Source organism: Dryobates pubescens, chromosome 12 (genome assembly GCF_014839835.1).
Source record: "Dryobates pubescens isolate bDryPub1 chromosome 12, bDryPub1.pri, whole genome shotgun sequence".
Classification (NCBI taxonomy): Eukaryota; Metazoa; Chordata; class Aves; order Piciformes; family Picidae; genus Dryobates; species Dryobates pubescens.
This window is the reverse complement of record NC_071623.1, coordinates 6526009-6551871: the sequence shown is the minus strand read 5'-3', so window position 1 is coordinate 6551871 and position 25863 is coordinate 6526009. Positions and strand designations below refer to the sequence as shown.

Below are 25863 nucleotides of genomic sequence, written 5' to 3'. Positions count from 1 at the left end.
GTTGGAACTAGATGATCCTTTAAGGTCCCTTCAAACCCTGATGATTCTGTGATTTTATTCTGCATAACACAGACTACAGTGCTTGCTTGAATTGTTGTTTGAACTAGAACATCTCTTTTGGGGAGAGTGTTCAGGTCTGGGTTTTGTTTGTTAATTTATTCTGAGTGGTGCCATTGCTTGATGGTAATGTTATTGTACTGAGTCTGTTACTTCACTTTCTTCCTACAAGCTGTTTTGCTTTGTGTTTCTCTCCTAAGCTTACATCCTTTATCTGTTGTACTAGGTGCTCATAACAAGGTTTTAGTGATGGAGGGTGACCTCAATGAGAAGGGGTTGGGGACCACCCCATGAGTCAAGGGCAGTGAGGCTGGTGAGAGGTCTGGAGCACAGCCCTGTGATGAGGAGAGGCTGAGGGAGCTGGGGATGTTTTGCCTGGAGAAGAGGAGACTTTATTGCTGTCTGCAAGTACCTGAAGGGAGGTTGTAGCCAGGTGGGGGTTGGTCTCTTCTGCCAGGCAACCAGCACCAGAACAAGAGGACACGGTCTCAAGCTGTGCCAGGGGAAGTGTAGGCTGGAGGTGAGGGAAAAGTTCTTCCCAGAGAGAGAAATTTGCCATTGGAATGTGCTGCCTAAGGAGGTGGTGGAGTCCCTGTCCCTGGAGGTGTTTGAGAAAGGATTGGATGTGGCACTTGGAGCCATGGTTTAGTTGTCAGGAGGTGTTAGGTATTAGGTAATGTGTTGGACTTGATGATCTCTGAGGTCTTTTCCAACCTGGTTGATTCTCTGATGATTCTATGGCATAGGACAGGGTCAAATGCAGACAGCTCTACTGGCCAAAGTTGAGCCGGTCAACAGTGCTGGTGGTGTGCCCTTATGATAACATGTTTACAAAAGGGTAAAAACCAGAGGGCAGTAGCTGTGAGAGTAAGGAGTCGAAAAAGTCAGAGCAGACACCCAGGTCAGTGAAGAAGGAGAGGCAGGAGGTGCTTCAGGTGCCAGAGTGAAGATTCCCCTGCACCATGAAACCCATTGCCCCTCATCCTATCACTGCAAGCCTTTGTTTTACCTTTTTAATGCCTCATACCAGTATTTTAGGAACTTATTTTGCATTTATTTTGAGGTTGTGCTGACTAAAATGTTGCCAATGGTGATGTTAAATCTGGGTGGGGGGAAGATTAATCCAAAAAATTACTACAGCTTCTCAGTCAGTTATAGCTGGCAGCTAGCCTTTGCTGCTAATACTCCTTCAGCTGGGATGTGTTCTTATTTCAGTGTTTCACACCTGTTTTGCTGTGAGATGAAGACTAATTTTAAATTACCACTGAAACTCATTAAGGCTCTTCTGTTTAGCTTTGTGCTTAAATGGGCTTGGAGCACTCAGGTGGTCTCTACGTGAGGACAGTAGGGTGAACATGCCTAGCAGGTGCTTACACTTTGGATAGGAAGACAAAATATTTTGGGATCTATGTAAGGCATGCAAGTTCAGTTGCCTTGGTTTTGTGGAGATAACTATAGAATAGTAACTATAGACCAGTCAGCCTCACCTCCATCCCTGGAAAGGTGATGGAGCAACTTACCCGCTTTCCATCCTTCTCTCCATTTCATCAGGTGTTGAGACAAGGTTACAGCAAACTTCTTTCAGTGATATCTTCAAATAGATTTTGCCCTTAGTGCCTTAGGTGCAGCATATTATTTTTTTGTGTGTCTTGGTCAGAAAACTGAATCATTTGAGAGTGTAAGCAACGTTAAGTCAAGCTGCTTGCTTGCTGCATGATGAGAAAGCAGATGGTAGCCCTGAAAAGCCTGTAAAGTAGCAGATGGAAACTGCCACACCCCCTGGTTAATAGAATGTTGCTGCTTTGGCTATGCAAACATATTTATTATCAAGAGAAGTCTATTACTCAGCTCTGAAAACTCCAGAAAGTATCTCTCTGTTCCTCAAGTGTTGACCTTCACCAACCGAGAGGTTTTCATTCCTTCTGGCACTCTTTGTTTTTTCCAGATAATTGAGAGCGATCTGTCCTGCAGAGCCTTGCTCGTCTAGCAGCATAAACACTTAGTTTGCATTGTTACACTTCTCAGTCTGAGGGCAGGCACTGAGAGGTTGTCAGTCTACCTAATGGACTGCTCTTAGATGCTTTAACTTTCCATGTTAGTGTGTAAAAGTGAGCATCCCACTGTGGCATGCCCATTTTATTCAATAAAACCTATGGGTTCCACATGTTCTGTGCTGCTTGGAGAGTTCCTCCAGCATCTTTTTTGAGTTCTGCTCTCTGTGGAGGCTATGAGCCCCATTCTCTTGAATATCTGGACAGCAAGTCTGATGACTCTTCCTCTTCATTTTTGTATATTCAGAACACTCAGTTCAAAAGAAGAGGGGTGGGGGGAAGATGGGAGATGCACTCAGTGTATTTCTGTACTAGGGAGGAGGAAATGCATTGTGCAAGGGGAGTTCTGCAATTGACAGAAATGGCATTGGTGGGCACAGCAAATTCCTTTTGTTTTGGAGACAGTTGTGTTTGGTGGTGAACATGTATAATACAAATCCTTATCAAAGACTTCAAGGTAAGGGGAGCAATTTGCTGTGGCAATTTGCCCTTGTTATCACAGGCTTTCCCTGTTGGGGACTGCTGCCCTCTAACCTGTGTCCTCCTTATAGGAAGGAATATTTAAAAGGGCAAGCTCTCTTCTCAGAGATTCTCAAAATGAATTATGTAGCATATATCTTAATGTTTCTGGTTGGCTGGTAGTGTTCTTTGGGAACCGCACAGGCTTTATTCTCCCAGAACACAAGAAACTTCTTCCACCTGCTGCAGACCCATGCCAGTTATAGAAGAACTATTGTTGTGGAGTAACCCCGCTGACCCTTCTGCACTGTGCTTTGTTCTTCACTGGGAGGTCAGACAAAAGGGTTGGGAGAGTACTAGTCTGTACTTGTACAAGTGTTGCAGTTGAAATGCCTTATTCCTGTCACCCTTAGCAGATACAGCACCCTTTCTGCAGCACAATACACTCACACAGCAAAAGGACAAGAAAATGAGTGGTTACTTACCCACAGTATCTATTTTTTGTCTTTGTCTAGTTAGTGTAGTTCTTACAACTTCTGCTTTTAGCTCTCCTTGCTACCACAGAACTTAGTTCAGTATACAGAATAGACCAGGTTGGAAAAGACCTTCAAGATCATCAAGTCCAACCTATCACCCAACACCATCTAATCAACTAACCCATGGAACCAAGTGCCACATCCAGTCCCTTTTTAAACACTTCCAGTGATGGTGACTCCACCACCTCCCTGGGCAGCACATTCCAATGGCCAATCTCTCTTTCTGGGAAGAATGTCTTCCTACCATGCAGCCTAAGCCTCTGGTGCAGCTTGAGACTGTGTCCTCTTGTTCTGTCACAGGTTGTCTGGGAGAAGAGACAAACTCCCACCTGGATACAACCTCCCTTCAGGGAGTTGGAGAGAGCAAGAAGGTCTCCCCTGAGCCTCCTCTTCTCCAGGCTCAACACCCCCATCTCCCTCAGCCTCTCCTCACAGGGCTGTGCTCCAAACCCCTCCACAGCTTTGTTGCCCTTTTCTGAACATGTTCAAGTATCTCAATGTCCTAAAACTGAGGGGCCCAGAACTGGACACAGGACTCAAGGTGTGGCCTAACCAGTGCTGAGTACAGGGGCAGGATGACTTCCCTGCTCCTGCTGGCCATGCTGTTCTGGATCCATGCCAGGATGCCATTGGCCTTCTTGGCCACCTGGGCACACTGCTGGCTCATGTTCAGCCTACTCAACAAGTACCCCCAGGTCCCTTTCTGCTTGGCTGCTCTCCAGCCACTCTGTACAGCCTGTAGCACTGTACTTTGGAGTTTCCTGCTCACTCTACTTTTAGTGCATTCATATGTGTTCTTGACAAGTTAAAGGCAGACAGTTTATGGGAGTATGGTCTGCCATTCCCTGTAGGAAAGAGCTTTGGGTCTTCATCTTGATTTTATGAAAAGGCAAATGAAAAGAATAAGGGGTAATTTGAAGTGTCCTGCAGCTGCTCAGGACTTGTTTGCTACCACCTGACCTTAGTCTTATTTGATACCTTAACTAAACAGCAGGTCAAGGGAGGTTCTCCACCCTCTCTACTCTGCCCTGGTTGGGTCACATCTGGAGTAGTGGGTCCAGTTCTGGGCTCTCCAGTCCAAGAGAGACGGAGAACTTCTGAAGAGAATCCAGCAGAGGCTACAAAGATGCTGAGAGGACTGGAGAATCTCTGTGAGGAGGAAAGGCTGAGAGCCTTGGGGCTGCTTAGCCTAGAGAAAAGAAGCTTGAGAGGGCAGGGAACAAGAGGATGGGACCAGACTGTTTCCAGTGGTGCCCAGCAAAAGAGGATAAGGGGCAGTGGACAAACTGGAACCCAGGAGGTTCCATCTGAAGATGAGGAGAAAATCCTTCGCTGTGGGAGCAGGCTGCCTGCAGAGGTTGTGGAGTCTCCTCCTCTAGAAAGATTCCAAACCCACCTGGATGCTGTGATCTTGAGCAGCCTGCTGTGTGTGACCCTGCTTTAGCAGGGGGGTTGGGTTAGATGACCTTTCAAAGTCCCTTCCAACCCAAAGCATTCTGTGATTGTATTTATTTCAGTTTAAGTCTTTGTAAGGGGTCAATATAATCCTCCATGTCCCACCCCATCCCCACTCTTCAAAGTAAACAACTGTATTGGTGTTAAACTACAATTCTTAAGGTATTTCAGTTTGGAGAGGGAAGCTTAGCTGGAGCTTCAAAACAATTGAAGAGAAGAAAGCTTCAAGTAATTGTTGTGCTATTTGTGAAATACTTGAAATCCTTGTGTTTCTGTAACCTCCTTGTGTTCTAGAAGATCTGTTTATCCAAAACCAAATATTGAATCATTTTTTCATGCTGGGTAATTGCTGTTATAATAGAGGCTACTTCTTCCAAAAGGTCTCTTAACACACTGTGAAATGCACATAGGAACTGAGGAGTCAGTGTGCAGTAGTAGTTACTTAATGCCTGTGTAATCTACTATAATAGCAATTGTGTATATTTACTACATAGAAAATGAAAGATTTGTCCCTGTGGATGTGACATAAATAAAGACACAAAGGAGTACAAGGAGGGCCATGAAGATGATCAGGGGATTGGAGCACCTCTGCTACAAAGATAGGCTGAGGGAGCTGGGGTTGTTCAGCCTGGAGAGGAGGAGGCTCTGGGGAGACCTAAGAGCAGCCTTCCAGTACCTGAAAGGGGATGACAAGAAGGATGGAAAGAGGCAGTTTGCAAAGGCCTGCAGTGACAGGACAACGGGCAGTGGCTTCAAACTAGAGAAGAGCAGATTTAGATTGGATGTTAGGAACAAGTTCTGCACCATGAGGGTGGTGGAACCCTGGAATAGGTTGCCCAGGGAGGTGGTTGGGGTCCCATCTCTGGAGATATTCAAGGTGAGTCTCGATGAGGCTCTGGACAACCTGCTCTAGTGGAGGCTGCCCCTGCTGACTGTGGGGAGGTCAGACTGGATGACCTTTGGAGGTCCTTTCCAGCCCAGACCATTCTGTGAATACCAAACCCAAGGCATATTTTCACTTGTAGGGTTCTGCTTATCCTTGTTTCACCTCTGCATTTGGGCAAGGGGGTCTTTGCTCACAGTGGGGAGACACATCCAGTTTTCAAAGGCAAAGTTAGAAACTGATACTGTAGACAGCCAGGATGTGCTATAGAGATAGAAGCAACACTGAAATAAATGACTGACTTCTGAAGAGGAATGAAAATATTACATTTTGTGATAATCCAGATGTTTGTAAAAACTCAGTCAAGGAAGATAGATAGTTTGATGGGCTTGTCTGCTTGAATGGCTTGCACAGGAAGAAGTATACAGTGGTTTGCCCTGGTGCAGAATCACTAACTGGAATCATGTGGATCTGTTTATAGCTGAGTACTTTGTATGTGCCTTTGACAAAACGTTGTTAGTTCTTTATTACTTGAGGAAAAACAGTCTTGCTCCACGCTCCAACAGAGCACGCACTCTGTAATTCAGTGTTGTTAATAAATCTCAAAAAAGCTAAAGTTACTTTTATTATATTTATTTTTATACAGAAAAATATACAATGGTTTGGTTTGGAGGGGACCTCCAAAGGTCATCTAGTCCAGCCCCCCCTGCAGTGAGCAGGGACAGCCTCTCCTACCTCAGGTTGCTCAGAGCCTTTTTTGAACCTGACCTTGAGTATCTCCAGGGATGGGGCCCCAACCACCTCCCTGGGCAGCCTGTTGCAGTGTTCCAGAACCCTCATGGCAAAGAACTGGTCCCTAAAATCCAGTCTAAATCTCCTCTAATTTCAAACCATTACCCCTGGTCCTATCACACTAACTTTTGCAAACATTCCCTCTGCAGCCTTCTTGTAGCCCCCTTCACAGTATCACCCAGGTTGGAAGAGTCCTCAAAAATCATCAAGTCCAACCTGTCATCACAGACCTCATGACTAGACCATAGCACCAAGTGCCACGTCCAATCCCCTCTTGAACACACCCAGGGACAGTGACTCCACCACCTCCCTGGGCAGCACATTCCAATGAAATTCAGGTACTGGAAGACTGCTGTTAGGTCTCCCTGGAGCCTTCTCTTTTCCAGGCTGAACAACCCCAGCTCCCTCAGCCTGTCCTTGTAAGAAGATACTTCTACATTTATGTGTACCTAGAGCCCACGTTTCAAACTGACTAATTCTCCTTCATTTGTGTTCAGATCAAAAATTAAATCTAGAGAGATCAAATTAAAACTTCACCTTAGCAGTTGGAATTTAATTTAATTACTTCAATTTCTTAGAAACATTTTAAGTGTTGAAGGTTTTTTTTAAGCATTGGAAAAAAGCTTTGGCATTTTTATTACTCAAAAATTTTTTAGTCTCTTCAGAATAATATTGATGCAGAAGTCATACAGTGGAGCTGGATAATCTAACTCAAATCATAGAATCAAAGAATGTTAGGGGGTGGAAGGGACCTCCAGAGATCGAGTCCAATCTCTCTGCCAAAGCAGGATCACCTAGGGCAGGCTTCACAGGAATGCATCCAGGTGGATTTTGAAAGTCCCCAGAGGAGACTCCACAACCTCACTGGGCAGCTTCTTCCTGGGTGTTGTCAGCCTCCCATAAACAAGTGTCTCGTCATGTTGAGGTGGACCCTCCTGTCTTCTACCATATACCTGTTGTTGTCTTATTACTGGGCACCACTGAAAAGAGCCTGGCACCTTCTTGACACTCACCCCTGAGACCTGGATAGATGTTGATCAGATCAGTCTTCTCCAGACTCCAGGTCTCTCAGTCTTTCTTCGCAGGAGAGACTTTCAAGTCCCCCAGTCATCCTCATAGGTCTCCTTTGGAGTCTCTCCAGCAGATCCCTGTGTCTCTCAATTAGGGGAGCCCTCGGCCTAACCTTTAGAAGATCTCTGGAGCCTTTTCTCCATGCAGAATTTCAAGGGGCTATGCACAAGGTCGGTTTGGTCCTCTAAAAGCTCTAGCAAAAGAAGTAGTCCTGAAGTATATGCATCCTGCATTCTCTGCATTGAAGCAGTGATAAACAAGCTCTTAAAATATTTTGTAAAATGAAGTGAAAAAAAACAAATAAAAATACATCCAGCATGTGGTATTCTGCCTCAGTATTGAAATCATAGAATGATAGAATGGTCTGGGTTGGAAGGGACCTCCAAAGGTCATCTAGTCCAACCCTTTCTGCAGTCAGCAGGGACATCCTGCACTAGATCAGGTTGCCCAGAGCCCTGTCAAGCCTCATTTTGAATATCTTCAGGGATGGAGCCCCAGCCACCTCCCTGGAAAACCTGTTCCAATGTTCCACTACCCTCATAGTAAAGAACTTGTTCCAATCTAAATCTGCTCTTCTCTAGTTTGAAGTGTTGCATAGTAGCATGATATCTGAAACAGGTGATGAACTTTTGGTGTTGGTTTTTTTTTTTGTTTTCTGTTGTTTTCTGGATACCAGGACTAAATAACATCTGCACCAGCACGTTGGTGTCAGGCGATCTGTTGAAGTTTCCTGTGCTGATCTGTAACAATATGTAAAGGTTGAGTGCCGAGAAGCTGGAGCCAGGCTCTTCTCGGTGGTGCCCAATGCCAGCACAAGGGGCAATGGTGGAAGCTGAGGCTTAGGAAGTTCTGTGGAAACAGGAGAAATTTTTAATTTTTTTCCCTGTGAGGGTGACAGAACCCTGGAACAGGCTGCCCAGAGGGGTTGTGGAGTCTCCCTCTCTGGAGATATTCAAGACCTGCCTGTGTGCATTCCTGTGTGATCTGCTCTAGGTGCTCCTGCTCTGGCAGGGGGTTGGACTGAACGATCTTTTGAGGTCCCTTCCAGCCCCTCACCTTCTGTGATTCTGTGAGCATCAGCTGCATGAGTACCATGCTGCTGCCCAGTTTTCTTTACAGTCCATGAGGGGAGGGAATCAATGTCCTCTTCTCTTTTTTTTTTTTCTGTTTGACCTTCTTCCCTCCTTCTATCTCCCCACCCCCTCACTGTGTCTGACTTGCCTGACAGGAAATTTTCTAATTGCTGGAACAGCTGGTCACAGCAAAAAAAAAAAAGGAGAAAAAAAAAAAGAACCACACCAGGGTTGGTCTTCCCTCCTTAGACTTGTGATCGCTCAGACAGAAAATCTAAACACTATGGTTCCTTAGTCATGTTGAAGTTTCTGGCTCTGCGTGCTCGTTCTGTGCGGGTGAGCCGAGTTTCTTATTTAAAAGAAGTTGGGGGGGGGGGGGGGGGAAGGGGAAATTTCACTTTTAATTTGAATTTTAAAAGCAATTTTAGGCTGCTTTGGGATTGGTGCTGTTTGTATGCAGAGCTCGCTGAATTTTCTTTTAAGGCAGGAAGAAAAAGGTAGCGGTGTGCTTGTATTTTGTCAGTGCTCCTAAGGTACCTGTTGATATTTTAGCCTTGTTTGGACGTTTTTACCTAGAAATGTATAAGTTTAGCTGTATTTTAATTTAATTTGTTTTTTTCAGTGAGAGTCTTAAGTTTATTAGTAATGTACTTTTAAGATCAATAATCTTTAAGGTCAATATTTAGTGGCTATTTTAACAGTGTAGTGTTTTGAACTGGAAAATGTGATTATGTGTGGCGTGACAACTAAAATAACTCAGGCTTGGTATAATCTTAGATTTACCTCTGAAAAGAGTACTAAGGCTTTTATTGTATGTGTGGGGTAACAAGTGAAATAACTGAGGCTTGTTGCTGTCTCAGATTTACTTCTGAAAGCAGTACTAAGGCTATTATTGTATGTGAGGTAACAAGTGAAATAACTGAGGCTTGCTGCTATCTCACATTTACTTCTGAAAAGAGTACTAAGGCTATTATTGTATGTGGGGTAACAAGTGAAATAACTGAGGCTTGTTACTATCTTAGATTTACTTCTAGAAAACAGTACTAAGGCTATTATTGTATGTGAGGTAACAAGTGAAACAACTGAGGCTTGCTGCTATCTCAGATTTACTTCTGAAAACAGTACTCAGGCTGTTATTGTATTGTATTACAGTTAATGCTATTGTGATTTCAAGCATTAAAATGATAATTTAGTCACAGCATACATTTAATTTGTATCATTTGCCTTCTTGTCGAGCATATATTTAAACACAAGGGTCGTTAGGTTGGATTTTTTAAAGCCAAAAAATCTCTCTGTATTATCCCAAGCACTGTTCAACAATGCATTTAAACATGCAACGTGATCGAGCATTTCGTCGTTGAGACTCGAATCACTTTTCATGCTGTTTTAACATCTAAAGTGAAGCAGGTGACAAAAGGGATACCCATTTAACACCTGCTAACCTCTGTGTACTGGTTTAAACTTTGCAGTATGTGCTGGAAAATGACATTGAATTTGTTTGCTGTAATTGCAGCACTTAGGACTAAAATGATTGGAACACAGGCTGCATTATATATAGGCGTTGTGATAGAAACCTTGTAGAATAAACATGTATCAATTCATAGTTCTCTTCCACAGGCAAAATTAAAGGGATTTCTTAGAAGTCTTGAGATAAAAAGATAAATTACGTAAATTTATCTGCTTATGGTAGTTTGATTGTATTGTCTTTACCACTCTCTTGGTCTTAAAATGCTCGGCAGTGCAGCCCAAAGGAAGGGTTTCCAGCCTATATAAATTTCAGAGTGCATTTAGGATATTATCTCAATGAAACAGTAATCACATCTTTCATAGATGAGTGCTGATTATTCTGATGGATTATTATTTTTTTTAAATTGTTGATTTATTATTGAATATTTTTTATTGCAATGCCCTGAAATGTTATAGTGCTTACAAACTGGGAAGAAAGCCTCTATCAAACTTAAAGGGAAATGAGAAGTTCCACCCAGTGAGTATTTTTTTCCAGTGCTGACATGCACAGTCTAGTTCATGAGATAATTCTGTGAGGTTTGATCAAAAGAGAACTGCATTGCAAAACTACTTCAGGTGACCAACACTAAGTTTTTAGAATGTTTACAGGGATTTTTCAGCTTTACCTGCTGAGCAGCCTACTGCACAAATTTGCTTTGAGAAGGAATCAGAGTCCTCCTTCAGTCCTGGCCTTTATATTTTCATTCTGAGGTGGGAAAGCATCTGTAGAGTTACCCTCCCACCTGGGACAGCCATGTTTATCCAAAGGGTCCTCATCTATCCTCTGACTTGTTATTCTGGGACAGGACTTAGTCTTCAGACTCCTGCCTTGCTTCATCTATAAGATCAAAAGTATGGGAAAGAGTTCAGTCTCGGTAACCATTTCAGCAGTCTTCGTTATCCAAATTGGCTACCTGGAATAGATGTGGACATTGATATTCTTCTAGAGCTCAAAACTGTTCTGGCAGGAAGACAGGAACGGGAAAGAGAAGGAAGTATGGAGAGGAAGGAATAAATACATGGATGCAGTGATTTTTATACATGGATACAGTATAACTGTCATAATATTATTACATTTTAGTGTTGTTATAATTACAATTTTTTTTTCTTAATGTTTCTAAGCATTATTTTTTTTAAAAGAAATTTAACAATTTAGGAACACCAAAAAACCTCAAACCCTACCTTGAAATTAAACATTTGTAAATTGAGTTTGAAGAAATCTTTGAAGAAATTTTATTTTCAGTCAGGTGAAACAATAGATGCCACCTGCAATAAGTAATCTGATGTCAGTTTTAAGTTTAAAATGATTCACAGAAGTGTCAGGGTTGGAAGGAACCTCAAGGATCATCTAGTTTCAACCCCTCTGCCATGGGCAGGGACACCTCACAGTACATCAGGTTGCTCACAGCCACATCCAGCCTGGCCTTAAAAACTTCCAGGGGTGGCACTTCGACCACCTTCCTGGGCAACCTGTTCCAGTATCTCACTGCCCTCATGGTGAAGAATTTCCTCCTAACATCCAGTCTGAATCTACCCATTTCTAGTTTTGTTCCATTCCCCCCAGTCCTGTCACTCCCTGATACCCTCAGAAGTTCCTCCACAGCCCCCTTCAGATACTGGAAGGCCACAAGATTTCCTCGGAGCTTTCTCTTCTCCAAACTAAACAACCCCAACTCTCTCAGTCTGCCCTCACAGCAGAGGAGCTCCAGCCCTCTGCTCATCCTTGTTGCCCTTCTCTGGACTCATTCCAGCACATAAATTGTGGAAACCTCTATTTCTGACTTCAGATGTTCACATTATTAGAATTTCTGCTCTATTCTTGCTTTTCTTGGTAGTAGTGTAAAGCAGGCAGGCACAGAAAGAATATCTTTAAGTCAGCTTGCATTAATTTTGTGCATGGCAGTGCTTTGCTTTCTGTTGTATTAGAATAATTGCCACTTCAAAAGCAACATTTTTTAATCAGCTTTTTACAACAATTGCTTGTCTATCAGCATGTAAGTAATCCTTAGTTCTGTTGAGTGACCTAAACTGGTTATTAGTCACAGATAAAAGGGATGGGATATATTATTCCATGGTTTAGCTCACTAACAGTGCTTACTGAAGTAATGGGAGATTGTGAAATGCCTCTTGGGATTGAATTATTATTTTTATTGTTAAAGGCAGTTTTGCACTTTAATGCAGGAGCATAATGGGTATAGAATTTATGAGTGTGACTGAATGTTTATGAATATGTATTTATGAATATATAGACTGTGACTGAAATGTTTAAAAATACCCAAGAGTGGTGCACCCCTCACGTTGTTCACTCCAAATTTTTACCTTGTTAAAGACTTCTGTAAGCCCTGATACAAAAGGTAAAAATAATTTGGTTTCAGTCTGCTGGTTTTTTTGTTTTTCCCCTTCAAAAAGCATAGCTCATGGAGGAGGGTGTATTATTTTTTTCAGGTAATACTGAAAATTCTTCCTACTTTTATAACAAGCTGGGAAAGTAGAAATGCATCTAGGAGACTTCCTGACTCAAGGGAGGGGAGGAAAAGGAAATTATGCATATGAGCTTGGGAACTGTGCCAACATTGAGTCATCCTTTTAAAATCACTTGATATCCAATAAGCTTACTGTCTTTACAGGACAGAAACACTTTATGTAACTTCAGCACCAAGCTTTAGAACATAATAGTATTCCAGAAATGTTTTCTGTTTGATTGCAGAACTCAAAATTATTCTGCCTGTGGTTGGACTCAGTCCCCAGAGGTCCCTTCCAACCCTTAAAGTTCTGTGATTCTGACTTCCCCAAGTACAGCAATCTCCAGCTGAACTCAGGGAAGTACAAGGAAGGTTAACAAAGTTGTAAAAGGAAACCTGCAGTCGTGGTTGGAGCAGTGCAAAGTAACTTGCTGGGGAATTTATGTGATTGTGTTCAGCCTTATCTTCACTTGCGCTGAATGTGCCTCTGCCTCAAGAACATGCATTGGATAAGAGGAAGCAAAACATGCCTGGAAAAGATTGAGAGGGATGAAAACAAAGCTGCTACTTCCACCATAAAAGTGGAACAATCTATGAAGCTGCATGCCTAGTGCTAACAAATGAAAAGTGACAGAAGCAGTATTTTTGCTGCTGCTGTGCTCAACTTCCAAGTGGAAAATAAGCTTGCAGTTAGCTCTTTATTCGTTGGATTTGCTTTTTTGAACATAGTATTAATTGATGCAGCAGTGAGCTTGCCAGATAAGTTAAAACTCATTAAGTGCAGTTAAACAGTATTACATGGAAGCATGTACTATGAGCTGCCTTTCATATTGATACACTGAGAAGGCTCAGGGGAGACCTCATTGCTCTCTACAACTACCTGAAGGGAGGTTGCAGCCAGGTGGGGGTTGGTCTCTTTTCCCAGGCAACCAGCATCAGACCAAATCGTCTCAGCCTTGTCTATAGCTACAACCCCACTTCAAAATGGCTTTTATTTTTTTGGTCTGCTCTGAAAAATGTTGACCTGTTGGCTTTCTGACAGTTTCGTGAAAGTTGACTGAGCCTTCAAGGAGGTATTGAGTACCAGCATTGTAGGTCTAACTCAGTTGCTGTGATTAAAACTAGCAGAAAGATTTATTTATTTATTCACTTACTCATTCTCTCATTCTGGCTCCTGTCTACAGAAACTGAAATTCCAAAGCACTTTACTGAATTTTGATTCTGGATGTTTCTTGAGTGTAAATTATCAGTACATGGAACAAATATATAAAGCAGAATTTTAAGGCATTTAAAAATGCTATTTTAAATAGAAAAGATTCATAGAATGGCTTGGGTTGGAGGGGACCTCCAAAGGTTATCCAGTCCAACCCCCCTGCACTCAGCAGGGACATCCTCCACTAGATCAGCTTGTTCAGAGCCTTCTCCAGCCTGACCTTGAAGGTCTACACGGGTGAGGCCTCAACCACCTCTCTGGGTAAACTGTTGCAGTGTTCCACCACCTTCGTGGTGCAGAACTCGTTCCTAACATCCAGTCTAAATCTGCTCCTCTCTAATTTCAAGCCATTGCCCCTTGTCCTATCACTGCAGGCCTTTGGAAGCAGCCCCTTTGCAGCCTTCTCGTAGAGCCCTTCAGATGCTTTACTTCTGTTGTGAAAAATAAACTGCCAGTAAACTTCAGTAAAGAAGTTTTGTCCTGATACCCAATCTAAACCTCTCCTGGCAAAATTTGAGGCCATTTGCTCTCATTCTATCACTTGATGCTAGGGAGAAGAGACTGCCCCCCACCTCGCTACAACCATCTTTCAGGGAGTTGTAGAGAACATTGAGGTGGTGTTTTAAATTCACACCCAAACTTGTTTGTCACTCACTTCCTTTCTAGGCCAGTGTTGATTTAACACTATTATACTGTTAAGGAAATGTTAAGGAAACTCAAGAGTAATGTTACCTTCTGTTTGTTTCCTTGTCTTCTATATTTAGTTTCATTCTAAAGGAAGCCAGTAGCAACCACTTCAAGTTGACTAACACAGGATTTCTTTATTTATTTATTTTAAGCACATGGCTTTCTGTGGTAATTGTACTTCTTAGTGTGAAGAAGGCCTTGAGGGAGCACTGTGTGGCTAGATAAAAAAGATTTATTTCTTAGGAATTTAATTTCTACAGTGCTGCATTATAAGGCTTGGAAAAGGGAGCTTCCTAAGCTTATAAATTAAATCAGAGAAGGGCCATGAGGATGATCAGAGGGCTGGAGCACCTCTCCTATGAGGACAGACTGAGAGAGTTGGGGCTATTTAGTCTGGAGAAGAGAAGGCTCTGAGGAGACCTTCTTGTGGCCTTCCAGTCTCTGAAGGGGGCTACAAGAAAGCTGGACTTTTGACGGTGTCAGGAAGTGATAGAACTGGGGGGGATGGAACAAAACTAGAAATGGGTAGATTCAGCTTAGATATTAGGAAGAAGTTGTTCCCCGTGAGGGTGGTGGGACACTGGTACAGGTTGCCCAGGGAGGTGGTGGAAGCCTCATCCCTGGAGGTTTTGGAGGCCAGGCTGGATGTGGCAGTGAACAACCTGATGTAATGTGAGGTGTCCCTGCCCATGGCAGAGGGGTTGGAGCTGGATGATCCTTGGGGTCCCTTCCAACCCTGACAATTCTATGATTCTATAATTAATCATAGAATGATCTGGGTTGGAAGGGGTCTCCAATGGTCATGCAGTCCAACCCCCTCTCCAGGCAGCAGGGACATTCCCAACCAGATCAGGTTGCCCAGAGACCTGTTGAGCCTCACCTTGAGTATCTCCAGGGCTGGGGCCTCAACTACCTGCCTGGGCAAGCTGTTCCACTGTTCCACTACACTCGTGGTAAAGAACTTGTTCCTAATAAAATGTAGGCAGTAGGGTGTAGTTATAACTGAAAAGAAGATCCCTCCATTGCAAGCCAAGGTTACTGGTGAGAGTCTAGTGTACATATACATAGAATATACATAGAATAAACCAGGTTGGAAGAGACCTTCAAGATCATCGCGTCCAACCCATCAACCAATCCAACACCACCCAAACAACTAACCCACGGCACCAAGCACCCCGTCAAGTCTTCTCCTGAAAGCCTCCAATGATGGCGACTCCACCACCTCCCCAGGCAGCCCATTCCAATGGGCAATCACTCTTTCTGTATAGAACTTTTTCCTAACATCCAACCTAAACCTCCCCTGGCGTAGCCTGAGACTGTGTCCTCTTGTCCTGGTACTGGCTGCCTGGGACAAGAGACCAATATCCGTCTGTCTACAACCTCCCTTCAGGTAGTTGTAGAGAGTAATAGTAGCGTCAAAGTTGTCAGGGAGTGGAAGAAAGGGGAGCAGGACCTGACTCTTTCAGCACCCAATACGTCATCTTATTTCATTTGAGTTCATCATGTGGGACAAATGTTTTTTCCAAGTACCAGAGAATGATCAGAAGCAGAGCTTAAGACAAATTTCAGTACTAGACTGACTTCTCTTCCAGCTTTTGCCGTAAGACAGCATCTATCAACTGAGGTACTTGGTGCAGTTGACTGAGATTTATTTTCACAGTGTGAAAGGCTTGTATTTTAATTCAGTTGGATGGTGAGGGGATGGCTACTCCTGCACTTGATTTGCTTAGCTTTTGGGGTTTTTAACTGGATTTGCAAATTAGTGTTTAGATTAAAATGTTCAGCCTTTGTGTCAGAAAACAAAGCTGCAAAGTTGTGGGCAACCATCATACAGCTTGCTCCCAAATATAGCCAATGAACAAGATATGAAAATAGGATATGGCATAAGTTTTCATTGCCAAAGAGTGGTACTAGGTCTGCCTTATAAACAGTGAAGAGTATCTGAATCCTGAGAACTGGGAGGACTGGGAATATTCTTAGTATCAGGAATGCAAAGTGGTGGTTTGAGTTTTGATTTAGAGGGAGCCCAAAATAACCACTGGAAAGTTAGTTGCATAATAATTGCATTGCTGTCAAAAATACCTTTTTATTTGGGTGTGGAGAACAAGTCAGTATGTTGTTTTTCACTACACTTTGTGATGCTTTTAAACCAACCTGCCCACCTGATTGCTTTGTGTCCTGAATCTGAGTAGATAACAAAAAGATTTGAGGAATCAGAGAATGCTTTGGGTTGCAAGGGACTTCCAAAGGTCATCTAGTCCAACACCCCTGCAGCAAGCAGGGACATCCTCCACTAGATCGGGTTGCTCAGAGCCTCACTTTGAATATCTCCAGGGATGGAGCCCCAACCACCTCCCTGGAAAACCCTGTTCCAGTATTTCACTACCCTGATAGTAAAGAACGTGTTCCTAACATCCAATCTAAATCTGCTCTTCTCTAGTTTGAAGTGTTGCATAGTAGCATGATATCTGAAACAGGTGATGAACTTTTTGAGGTTTTTTTTGTTTGGTTTGATGATGTTTTCTGTATACCAGGAACATCTGCACCAGCACGTTGGTGTCAGGCGATCTGTTGAAGTTTCCTGTGCTGATCTTTAACAGCATGTAAAGGTTGAGTGCTGAGAAGCTGGATCCAGGCTCTCCTCAGTGATGCCCAGTGCCAGCACAAGGGGCAATGGTGGAAGCTGAGGCTTAGGAAGTTCCATGGGAACATGAGAAAAAAAAATGTTTTCTCTGTGAGGGTGACAGAACCCTGGAACAGGCTGCCCAGAGGGGTTGTGGAGTCTCCCTCTCTGGAGATATTCAAGACCTGCCTGTGTGCATTCCTGTGTGATCTGCTCTAGGTGCTCCTGCTTTGGCAGGGGGTTGGACTGAACAATCTTTTGAGGTCCCTTCCAGCCTCTAGCATTCTATGCACCTGTGATTGTAAAACTATCTCTTGTAACAGGTAATAATTGTGTCTTAATTGTGCAAATAGCATCACTGGGTGGTATTTATTTTCAGTTGGTTGGATTCAGTGTCAGTGGTGTTTTTCAACATACTGTGATTTTTGTAAACATTTTTGGAAGATGCAGTGTGCTAATGGTACTTCACTTCTCTCTTTTCCTCTGCCAGGAAGAAGGAAATATCAAAGAAATTGCAATAACTCACCACGTAAAGGAAGGACATGAGAAAGCAGACCCTTCGCAGTTTGAACTTCTGAAAGTACTAGGCCAAGGATCCTTTGGAAAGGTTGGTGACTGAGCTCTTGTGGAGCCAATTACTCAGCACTATAATCCTGAAAGAACATCAGGAGTGAAGTATTGTGAACAGCCCCAGCCTTGCATTGAAGCAATGTTGCAAGTGAAAACTGCTTTTGAAATGAGTGCTCACCAGCCCCTCTCATTGTGGCAGAGCTCTCTGAAGCAGTAGACTATTTTCTTTCCTCTTTCTAGTTTGTGTGATATGGAGATCTCAAAGTTCTGTGGAAAAATTGGCTTGATATGAAATAATTGGATATTCAGTGTTAAAATAGAATGTCATTTTCCTATAATTACTCCTCTGTGATGAGGAGGTGAGGGTTGAAACTTTTCTTGATCAGCATCTCTGGTTGCTAGCTAGCTAATGGTAGGTCATCAGCACTACAGAGGCAGAACTTATTTTTGTAGCAGATTGTAAAGAACAAATTTCACTGAATTAAACATTATTTATCCTGATCATTTTCCTGCTAGGCAATATCTGCCATGATTTGGTAAAAGGTACCTTACTATTTATTGGAAGAGCTGTTAAAGACTCAGTATTTCTAAAAGCCTTCAGTGAGAACTGCCCACACTGAGATCTAACTAGGTGTATGTGATTCATGCTTTTAGTTGTCCATGTTCAACTTGGAAGCAGAGCATTTACTTCATGTGGCAAGACAGATCATTGAGACAGAGTGGAATATAAAGTGTAAGGCAACAGAAGTCTTTACACCCATTTTTAATTCCAATTCTGAATGTGATGTTAAGCTCTATCATATGATGCCAAATCCAGCTTGAATATGAATTGTAGAATCGTGGAATGGTTTGGGTTGGAAGGGACCTCCAAAGGTCATCCAGTCCAACCACCCTGCAGTCGGCAGGGACATCCTCCACTAGTTCAGCTTGCTCAGAGCCTTGTCCAGCCTGACCTTGAATACCTCCAGGGATGGGGCCTCAAATACACTTGAGGATATGCTTTAGTGGTCAAGGTAATTGGGTTAAAGATGGACTTGATGATCCTAAAGGTCATTTGGAATAGATGATCTCTACAGTCCCTTCCAACCTAAGCTATCATATGTTTCTATGATGATTCTGTGAAGTGAAGCACACTTCAGCTGTGGCTTCTTGTCCTCCATTGGTACATGCAAAGCTCATCTACAGCATGTGATAAAAAGCACCTCAGCTTTGTGACACAAGGGATCTGTTCTTACAGTTTTATAGGTGGAGGATTGGGATTAATTATTTTATTATGCATTAATCAATCTAGTCCTCTGGATCAGCTTTTGTACACATATTCCTCTTCAAATCTGACAGTTACTTTATTGGCACTTTTGCTGTGCCATCTCATGAATTTTAATAAGACATAACTGTTTAGATATGAAAAGGTGGAATTTTGTGTTTCAAATACTCTGAAAGAATCCAAATTTGTCCTTTCTTTTACTCACTGAAATCAATTGAGGTGAACCAAAATCAATTTGGTGTTAGGTTTGTCTTGAATGAACCTTTCAGAGTATAAAATGAGGGAACAGGAGGAAAAAATGGAAGAAATACTTGCAGAATCTGAAACTGTCACAGGAGGTAATGATTAGTACTGGGAGGAATAGCAAGGTTGGGTATCATGAAAATAATAGTGACTGATTTCATTGCGAAGTATCTTGATCTGACTTGCCTTGAGTATCTTTTAAGAACTCTTTATAACTTTCCATGCAGGTCTTCCTTGTAAAAAAAATCTCAGGATCAGATGCCAGACAGCTTTATGCAATGAAGGTATTGAAAAAGGCCACCTTGAAAGGTAAGCATAGATTAGAGAATCAAGGAATGGTGTGGGTTGCAAGGGACCTCCAAAGGTCATCTAGTCCAACCCCATCTGCAGTAAGCAGGGTGTGGTGGGTCGAAATTTCCTCTTCCCTTCCCAACATTAACTTTGCCAGACCAGTTCAGGTGGAAGCAAATGAAAGTTGAGAAAAAATTTTAAAGGCATAGCCTAAAACTACCATACAGAGGCATCCTCAAACTAAATCAGGTTGCTCAGAGGTTTGTCCAATGTGATCATGAAGATTTCCAGGGATGGGGCCTCAACTATCTCCCAGGACATCCTATTCCACTGTTCTGCCACCCTTATGGTAAAGAACTTGTTCCTCACATCCAATCTCAATCTGCTCTTCTCTCATTTCAAACCATTGCCCCTCGTCCTATCACTGCAGGCCCTTGCAAGCAGTCCCTCTGCAGCCTTCTTGTAGCCCCCTTCAGGTACTGGAAGGTCTTAGGTCTCTCTGGAGCCTTCTCTTCTCCAGGCTGAACAACCTCAGCTGCTTCAGCCTGTCCTTGTATCAGATATGTTCCAGTCCCCTGATCATCTTCATGGCCCTGCTCTGGACTCACTCCATCAGGTCCATGTCCTTCCTGTGTTGAGTGCTCCAGAGCTGGACACAGCACTCCAGGTGAGGTCTTAACAGAGCAGAGAGTGGGGGGTAAAAAAAGATAAATCAAGGACAATGATATTAAAACTTATTTTTTAGATCAGTCCTGTTCTACAGAGTGTGTCTTAGAAGTTTTCTCTGTCAAGCAGAAATTGATGGACTACACTGCTGTGTACTGTAAATCTAGAGGGATTATGTAAACAGCACTACTAGATTGATGAATTGTAGGGGAAAGGAGGCTTCTTGCCATGCTAAATTGGTTAGCTGACAGTTGTTTGCGTTACATCTGCCGCCTGACTTGTGCCTGAGCTGTTACTTGAAACTTAATATCCTTCCTCTTTCCCTTTGCTGCCTATTGCCAAGGATACAGTTAATGCCTTTTGCTCAGTTTATATTTAGGGCATGATATTTAAAAGTGCATTATACCAACAATTTTACACTAGAAGTTCTAAGCACAGGAGTTTTAAGTCTTTCATGAAAGCAGAAATAAATCATTACATTTCCTCAAAACCTGTGGCACTTGTGCTGGATGTAGAATAAGTTTAAGCTTGAACAATCTCACTTCTATCCTGGACAATTTTGTAGTCATAGAATCATAGGTTGGGAGAGACCTTTAAGATGGAATCCAACCACAACCCAACCAGTGTGACCACTAAACCATATCCTGAAGTACCACATCTACACACTTCTTGAACACCTCCAAGGATGGTGACTCCACCACCTCCCTGGGCAGCCTGTTCCAGCCCCTCACCACTCTCTCACTAAAGAAGTTTTTCCTTATGTCCAACTTAAATCTCCCCTGGCACAACTTCAACAGATTTCCTCCCGTCCTATTGCTGGTTACCTGGGAGAAGAGACCAACCCCAGCCTCACTCCAACCTCCTTTCAGGGAGCTGTAGAGAGCAATAAACTCTCCCCTCAGCCTTCTCTTCTCCAGACTATAAACACCCCCAGCTCCCTCAGCCATTCCTCATATGATGCCCTCTAAACCCCTCCCCATCCTCATTGCTCTTCTCTGGACACTCTCCAGCCCCTCATTGTCTTTCCTATCCTGTGGCACCCAGAACTGAACCCAGTGCTCAAGCTATGGCCTCACCAGGGCTGAGTCCAGGGACATCACTGCCTTACACCTGCTGGCCACACTGCCTTTGATCCAGGCCAGGATGCTGTTTGCCTTCTTGGCTACCTGTGCACATATTCAGCCATCTACCAGCACCTGCAGATCCTTTTCCACCAGGCTGCTTTCCAGAACCTCTGTCACAAGCCTGTAGCCTTGATTGAGGTCGTTGTGACCTAGGTGCAGGACCCAGCACTTGGCCTTGTTAAACCTCATTGCACTGACCTCAGCCCATGGATTTAACCTGTCCAGACCTCTCTAGAAAATAGATAAAGTATTTTTCCTGCAGATGAAAATAAAAGTTACCTTATCACACTAATCTCTCAACCTCTTGCTTGATGCTGTCATTTAATATTTCATTCTAATTGTAGTTCTTCTAACTCCTGACTGCACTGACATTGCAGTAAAAAATCTGGGCAAACTCCACCAATTGTAGTTCTTCCTCTGTAGTATTGTTATTGTAGTGATTTGCGGTTTTAGCTCTGTCTTCCTCTGAAAATGCTCATAAAATCATGGAGGGAATAAAAGCTCACATTGAACTGTAAACTGCTGTTGAACCTGACATTGTCTGCTCAAGACCTAGTGCTGAATATCTTGCCTCATTAGATACCACTTTCACTTAAAACTCATGCAGAGGCTTTAAGTGGTTTTGAACAGTTTCCTATATTTGGATTCCTCTGTGTTCTGTGGCACATGTTATTCTCATCATTTACTTCCTATTTTTCTGAGACTGATTTCCACTCCTTTAAGGTACTTCAGTGTCCTCAAGAGCTTTTCATTCTCCAGCCTGTTATTAGCTCAGGTCTGGAGTCAAAGGTCATTCAGCAGTTGCTTTAAGACATTTGAGGGCTTCTCTCCATCACCTTTTGTTTGTGGTTTAATGTTGCATGTAAAAATTGAAAGTCCAAGATGTGAATCTGGGTTTGCCTACAGATGGCAGATACTGATAAACACTCAGAACCTTGACTTGGAGTGGCAAAAGGAGAGCTTGGAGGTGCTAAGAATTCAAGGATGCAAAAGGCTTGAGCACCAAGGTGACAGTAGCAGGAGGATGCCATACATCTCAGCACCTTGTATCTGAGCTTTCAGATGCCTTTGGTTGTAATTCTTGTTTTAGGAAGAGCAGAGTTGCTCTTCCTAAGAGCAAAAGAAGGTTACTGTTGAAATCTTAATATGAAATTTACTGAATTTTTTTTTTTCAGTCTTTGCAACCTTCTTAGAGCTCTAATATCATAATGTTAAAGACACTGTTTTGCTTCATTTGTCAAAGATTCTTCAGCTCTGTTAGACTTCTTAATCAGAGATGGTCTGCAGCATTCACAAATGAAATGTAGAGAGCATATTTTCACAGGACTGCAATTCCGCTAGCCAGAACATATTAGAAAGTTGGACTGTGCAGTCACATAGATGCTCAGAGCAAAGAGAAGGACTTGGGGGTTTCAGATGATGGAAATCTCAACATGAGGCAGCAATGGTTGCTGGCAGCCCAGCAGGCAGCCGTGTGCTAGGCTGCATCCAAAGCAAGGAGAGCAGCAGCACAGGGAGGGGATTCTGCCCCTCTGCTCTGCTGACACCCCACCTGCAGCACTGCCTCCAGTTCTGGTGCCCCCAGCACAAGAGGACATGGAGCTGCTGGAGTAAGTCCAGGAGAGTGCCCCGAATATGGCTGGAGAACCTTCCCTATGGGGACAGGCTGGGGAGTTGGGGCTGTGCAGCCTGGAGAAAAGAAGGCTTCAGGGAGATCTTAGAGCAGCCTTTTGGTACCTGAAGAGGGCTACAAGAAAGCCAGGAAGGGGACTTTTGAGAAGGGCTTCAGGTGATAGGATGAGAGGGAATGGATTGAAGGTTGAGGAGGGCAGGTTGAGACTGGAGATTAGGAAGAAATTCTTTCCAGTGAGGCTGGTGAGGCACTGGAACAGGTTGCCCAGGGAGGTCGTGGATACCCCCTCCCTTGAGGTGTTCAAGGCTGCAGCTGGATGAGGTCTCAAGCAAACCTGGTCTAGTGGAAGGTGTCCCTGCCCATGGCAGGGGATTGGAACTGGATGATCTTTGGGGTCTGTTTCAACCTAAACTATTCTATGAGTCAGTGAATTTTCTTTAATGGAGAGGCTCATTCATTAATAGACTCTGACAGGTGTCATCTTTCAGCACCCCTTTATGAAGGAAAGAGCAAACCAAGGCCAACCCTTTGCTGGAGCCTGGCATCAAGTGTATTAAGAAAGAGCAGGCTTCCCATCAGGAAATGTGGAATCTGGAGTCAATAAATCAAATTTTAAGCCAAATAGTGGCTAATACTAATGTCTGAAATGAGCTCAGTTCCTTAGACTGTGAGGAAATGTTGTAAATCTGGACTTTCTCTGTCTCTTCAGAAAGAAGGCTTGTTTTCCATGTCCCTGTTGCACAGCTATAGACACTTTATTTAGATGTTTTTTTTCCTCAGCTGATTTTGCCTAAATAAAAAATTATTCTGAGTTTCAATTATGTAATTTAGATGCACCCTTGGAACAGTGAAAGCACAGAATCATCTTGTGACATTTTCATGACTTCAGATGTAAAGGTCACCATTCAAATGTGTTGTTTGCTCTCTGTTTTAGCATTTATTCCATATGCTTCCATTTTTAGGGATCTGCTCTGGGGGGAGATGCAAACTTGATAGCTTGCTTCAGTCATGACAATGTATTTATAACTTCTTCACAAGCACCTCTGTTAATGTGAGTGCCTATTGCTGGGCAAAGGTAGCTAAACTTCTAGAGGATCCTTCTGCTTATTTTTTTTTCTACCTTGTTATGTTTTAATATCCAAGAACTCAGGCTTGTAAACTGTACAAGCAATGTTGGCAACTTCAAGTTTGGACTGGACTTGGTTGTAATGTTTGGGAAAGGGACAGTAACAAAATATAGAATAAAGGAAAGAAAAAATGCAGCATCTTAAACCATTGTGGCAAACTTCACTACCTCACACAGAATCAGAGTGCTTTGGGCTCAACCTCCCCTGCAGTGAGTACGGATATCCTCTACTAAATCAGGTTATTCAGAGCCTTATTGAGCCTGACCTTGAAGATCTGCAAGGACAGGGCCTCAACTACCTCCCTGGGCAACCTGCTGCAGTGTTCCACCAGCCTCACGGTGCAGAACTTGTTCCTAATATCCAGTCAAAGTCTGCTCTTCACTCATTTCAAACCATTGCCCCTCCTCCTGTCGCTGCAGGCCTTTGCAAACAGTCCCTCTGCAGCCTTCTTGTAGCCCCTTTCAGGTACTGGAAGGCTGCTCTTAGGTCTCCCTGGAGCCTTCTCCAGGCTGAACACCCCCAGCTCCCTCAGCCTGTCCCCATAGCAGTGGTATTCCTGCCCCCCTGATCATCCTCATGGCCCTCCTCTGCACTAACTCCAGCAGCTCCATGTCCCTTTTATGCTGGGGGCACCAGAACTGAGGCAGTGCTGCAGGTGGGGTCTCTGCAGAGCAGAGGGGCAGAATCTCCTCCCTGTCCTGCTGCTTTCCCTGGAAGGACCCTGGAAGGGTCCCTTCCAACCGTAACAATTCTAAGTGTATTGACTTTCAGACCACTGTAATATTAAGAGAACACAATGTGAAAATACATCAGGAGAAATGCTGTTCCATAAGGAAAGTTTTATTGTTGTATTTTAACCTTGCTGATGTTGTGTTGCAGTTCGAGATCGGGTCCGGACAAAAATGGAGCGGGATATCCTCGTGGAAGTGAACCATCCTTTCATTGTCAAGTTACACTATGGTGAGTTGCAGAAAAATGCATTTTTGTCTTGCAAAAATGGATGCCTGTCTAGAGGGTTGGCTTGTGGTTAAGAGAATCATAGAAAATTAGTGTACTGCCTAAATCCTGGTTGTGTGAGGACACGCTGCATAGTAATCCTCTTGCAAACTAAGCACGTGGCTAACTTCATGCATGGTGTTAAATCCTTACAGGACTCAGTCTGTAGCTCTTTGAGTTATTAAAAAGCAGTTGTCTGTCTGTATCTAGACATTCCAGAACATCTTACCTTTTGTACTAGGGGGAATGGAATGAAGCTGGAGGTGGGGAGATTCAGGCTGAATGTGAGGAGGAAGTTCTTCACCATGAGAGTGGTGAAGCCCTGGAATGGGTTGTCCAGGGAGGTGTTTGGGGCGCCGTCCCTGGAGGTGGTTAAGACCAGGCTGGACGAGACTCTGGCCAGCCTGATCTAGTGTGGGGTGTCCCTGCCCATGGCAGGGGGGTTGGAACTGGATGATCCTTGTGGTCCCTTCCAACCCTGACTGATACTATGATACTATGTTAGATACTTGTTAGGTACATGTGTCCAAAACTTCATTAATGCCTAATGAGAATCATAAAATCAACCAGGTTGGAAAAGACCTCAGAGATCATCAAGTCCAGCCTATTACCTAACACCTCCTGACAACTAAACCATGGCTCCAAGTGCCACATCCAAGCCTTTTTTTGACCACCTCCAGGGATGGTGACTCCACCACCTCCCTGGGCAGCACATATAATGGTCTGGGCCAGAAGGGACTGCCAAAGTCATCCAGTCCAACCTTCCCACAGTCGGCAGGGGCATCCTCAACCAGATCAGGCTCCCCAGGGCCTCATCAAGCCGCACCTTGAATATCTCCAGGGATGGGGCCTCAACCACCTCCCTGGGCAACCTGTTACAGTGTTCCACTACCCTCATAATTAAGAGCTTGTTCCAAACATCCAAACTAAATCTGCTCTTCTCCAGCTTAACTTGTTCAAATTCCATCCTGTTCTTGCTTTATGTACACTGTAGAAGACACAGGCAATGAGGTGACTTCCCATTGCATCAAAATGGGTGGGATTATGCCTTGGAATTTTAATAGCATGTGCAGCCGTAAAA

General features: G+C 43.5%; 1 protein-coding gene across 2 annotated transcripts in view; it reads left to right on the top strand.

The window, feature by feature from the left end:
- Positions 1–25863, top strand: part of RPS6KA3 (ribosomal protein S6 kinase A3) — an 85959-nt gene that overhangs the window by 19134 nt on the left and 40962 nt on the right. For both annotated transcript variants that reach the window (XM_054165856.1, XM_054165855.1), the window contains exons 3-5: positions 17359–17475; positions 19173–19254; positions 24666–24746. In XM_054165856.1, coding sequence (XP_054021831.1) covers positions 17359–17475; positions 19173–19254; positions 24666–24746 — 280 coding nt within the window. The remainder of the gene's footprint in view (positions 1–17358; positions 17476–19172; positions 19255–24665; positions 24747–25863) is intronic.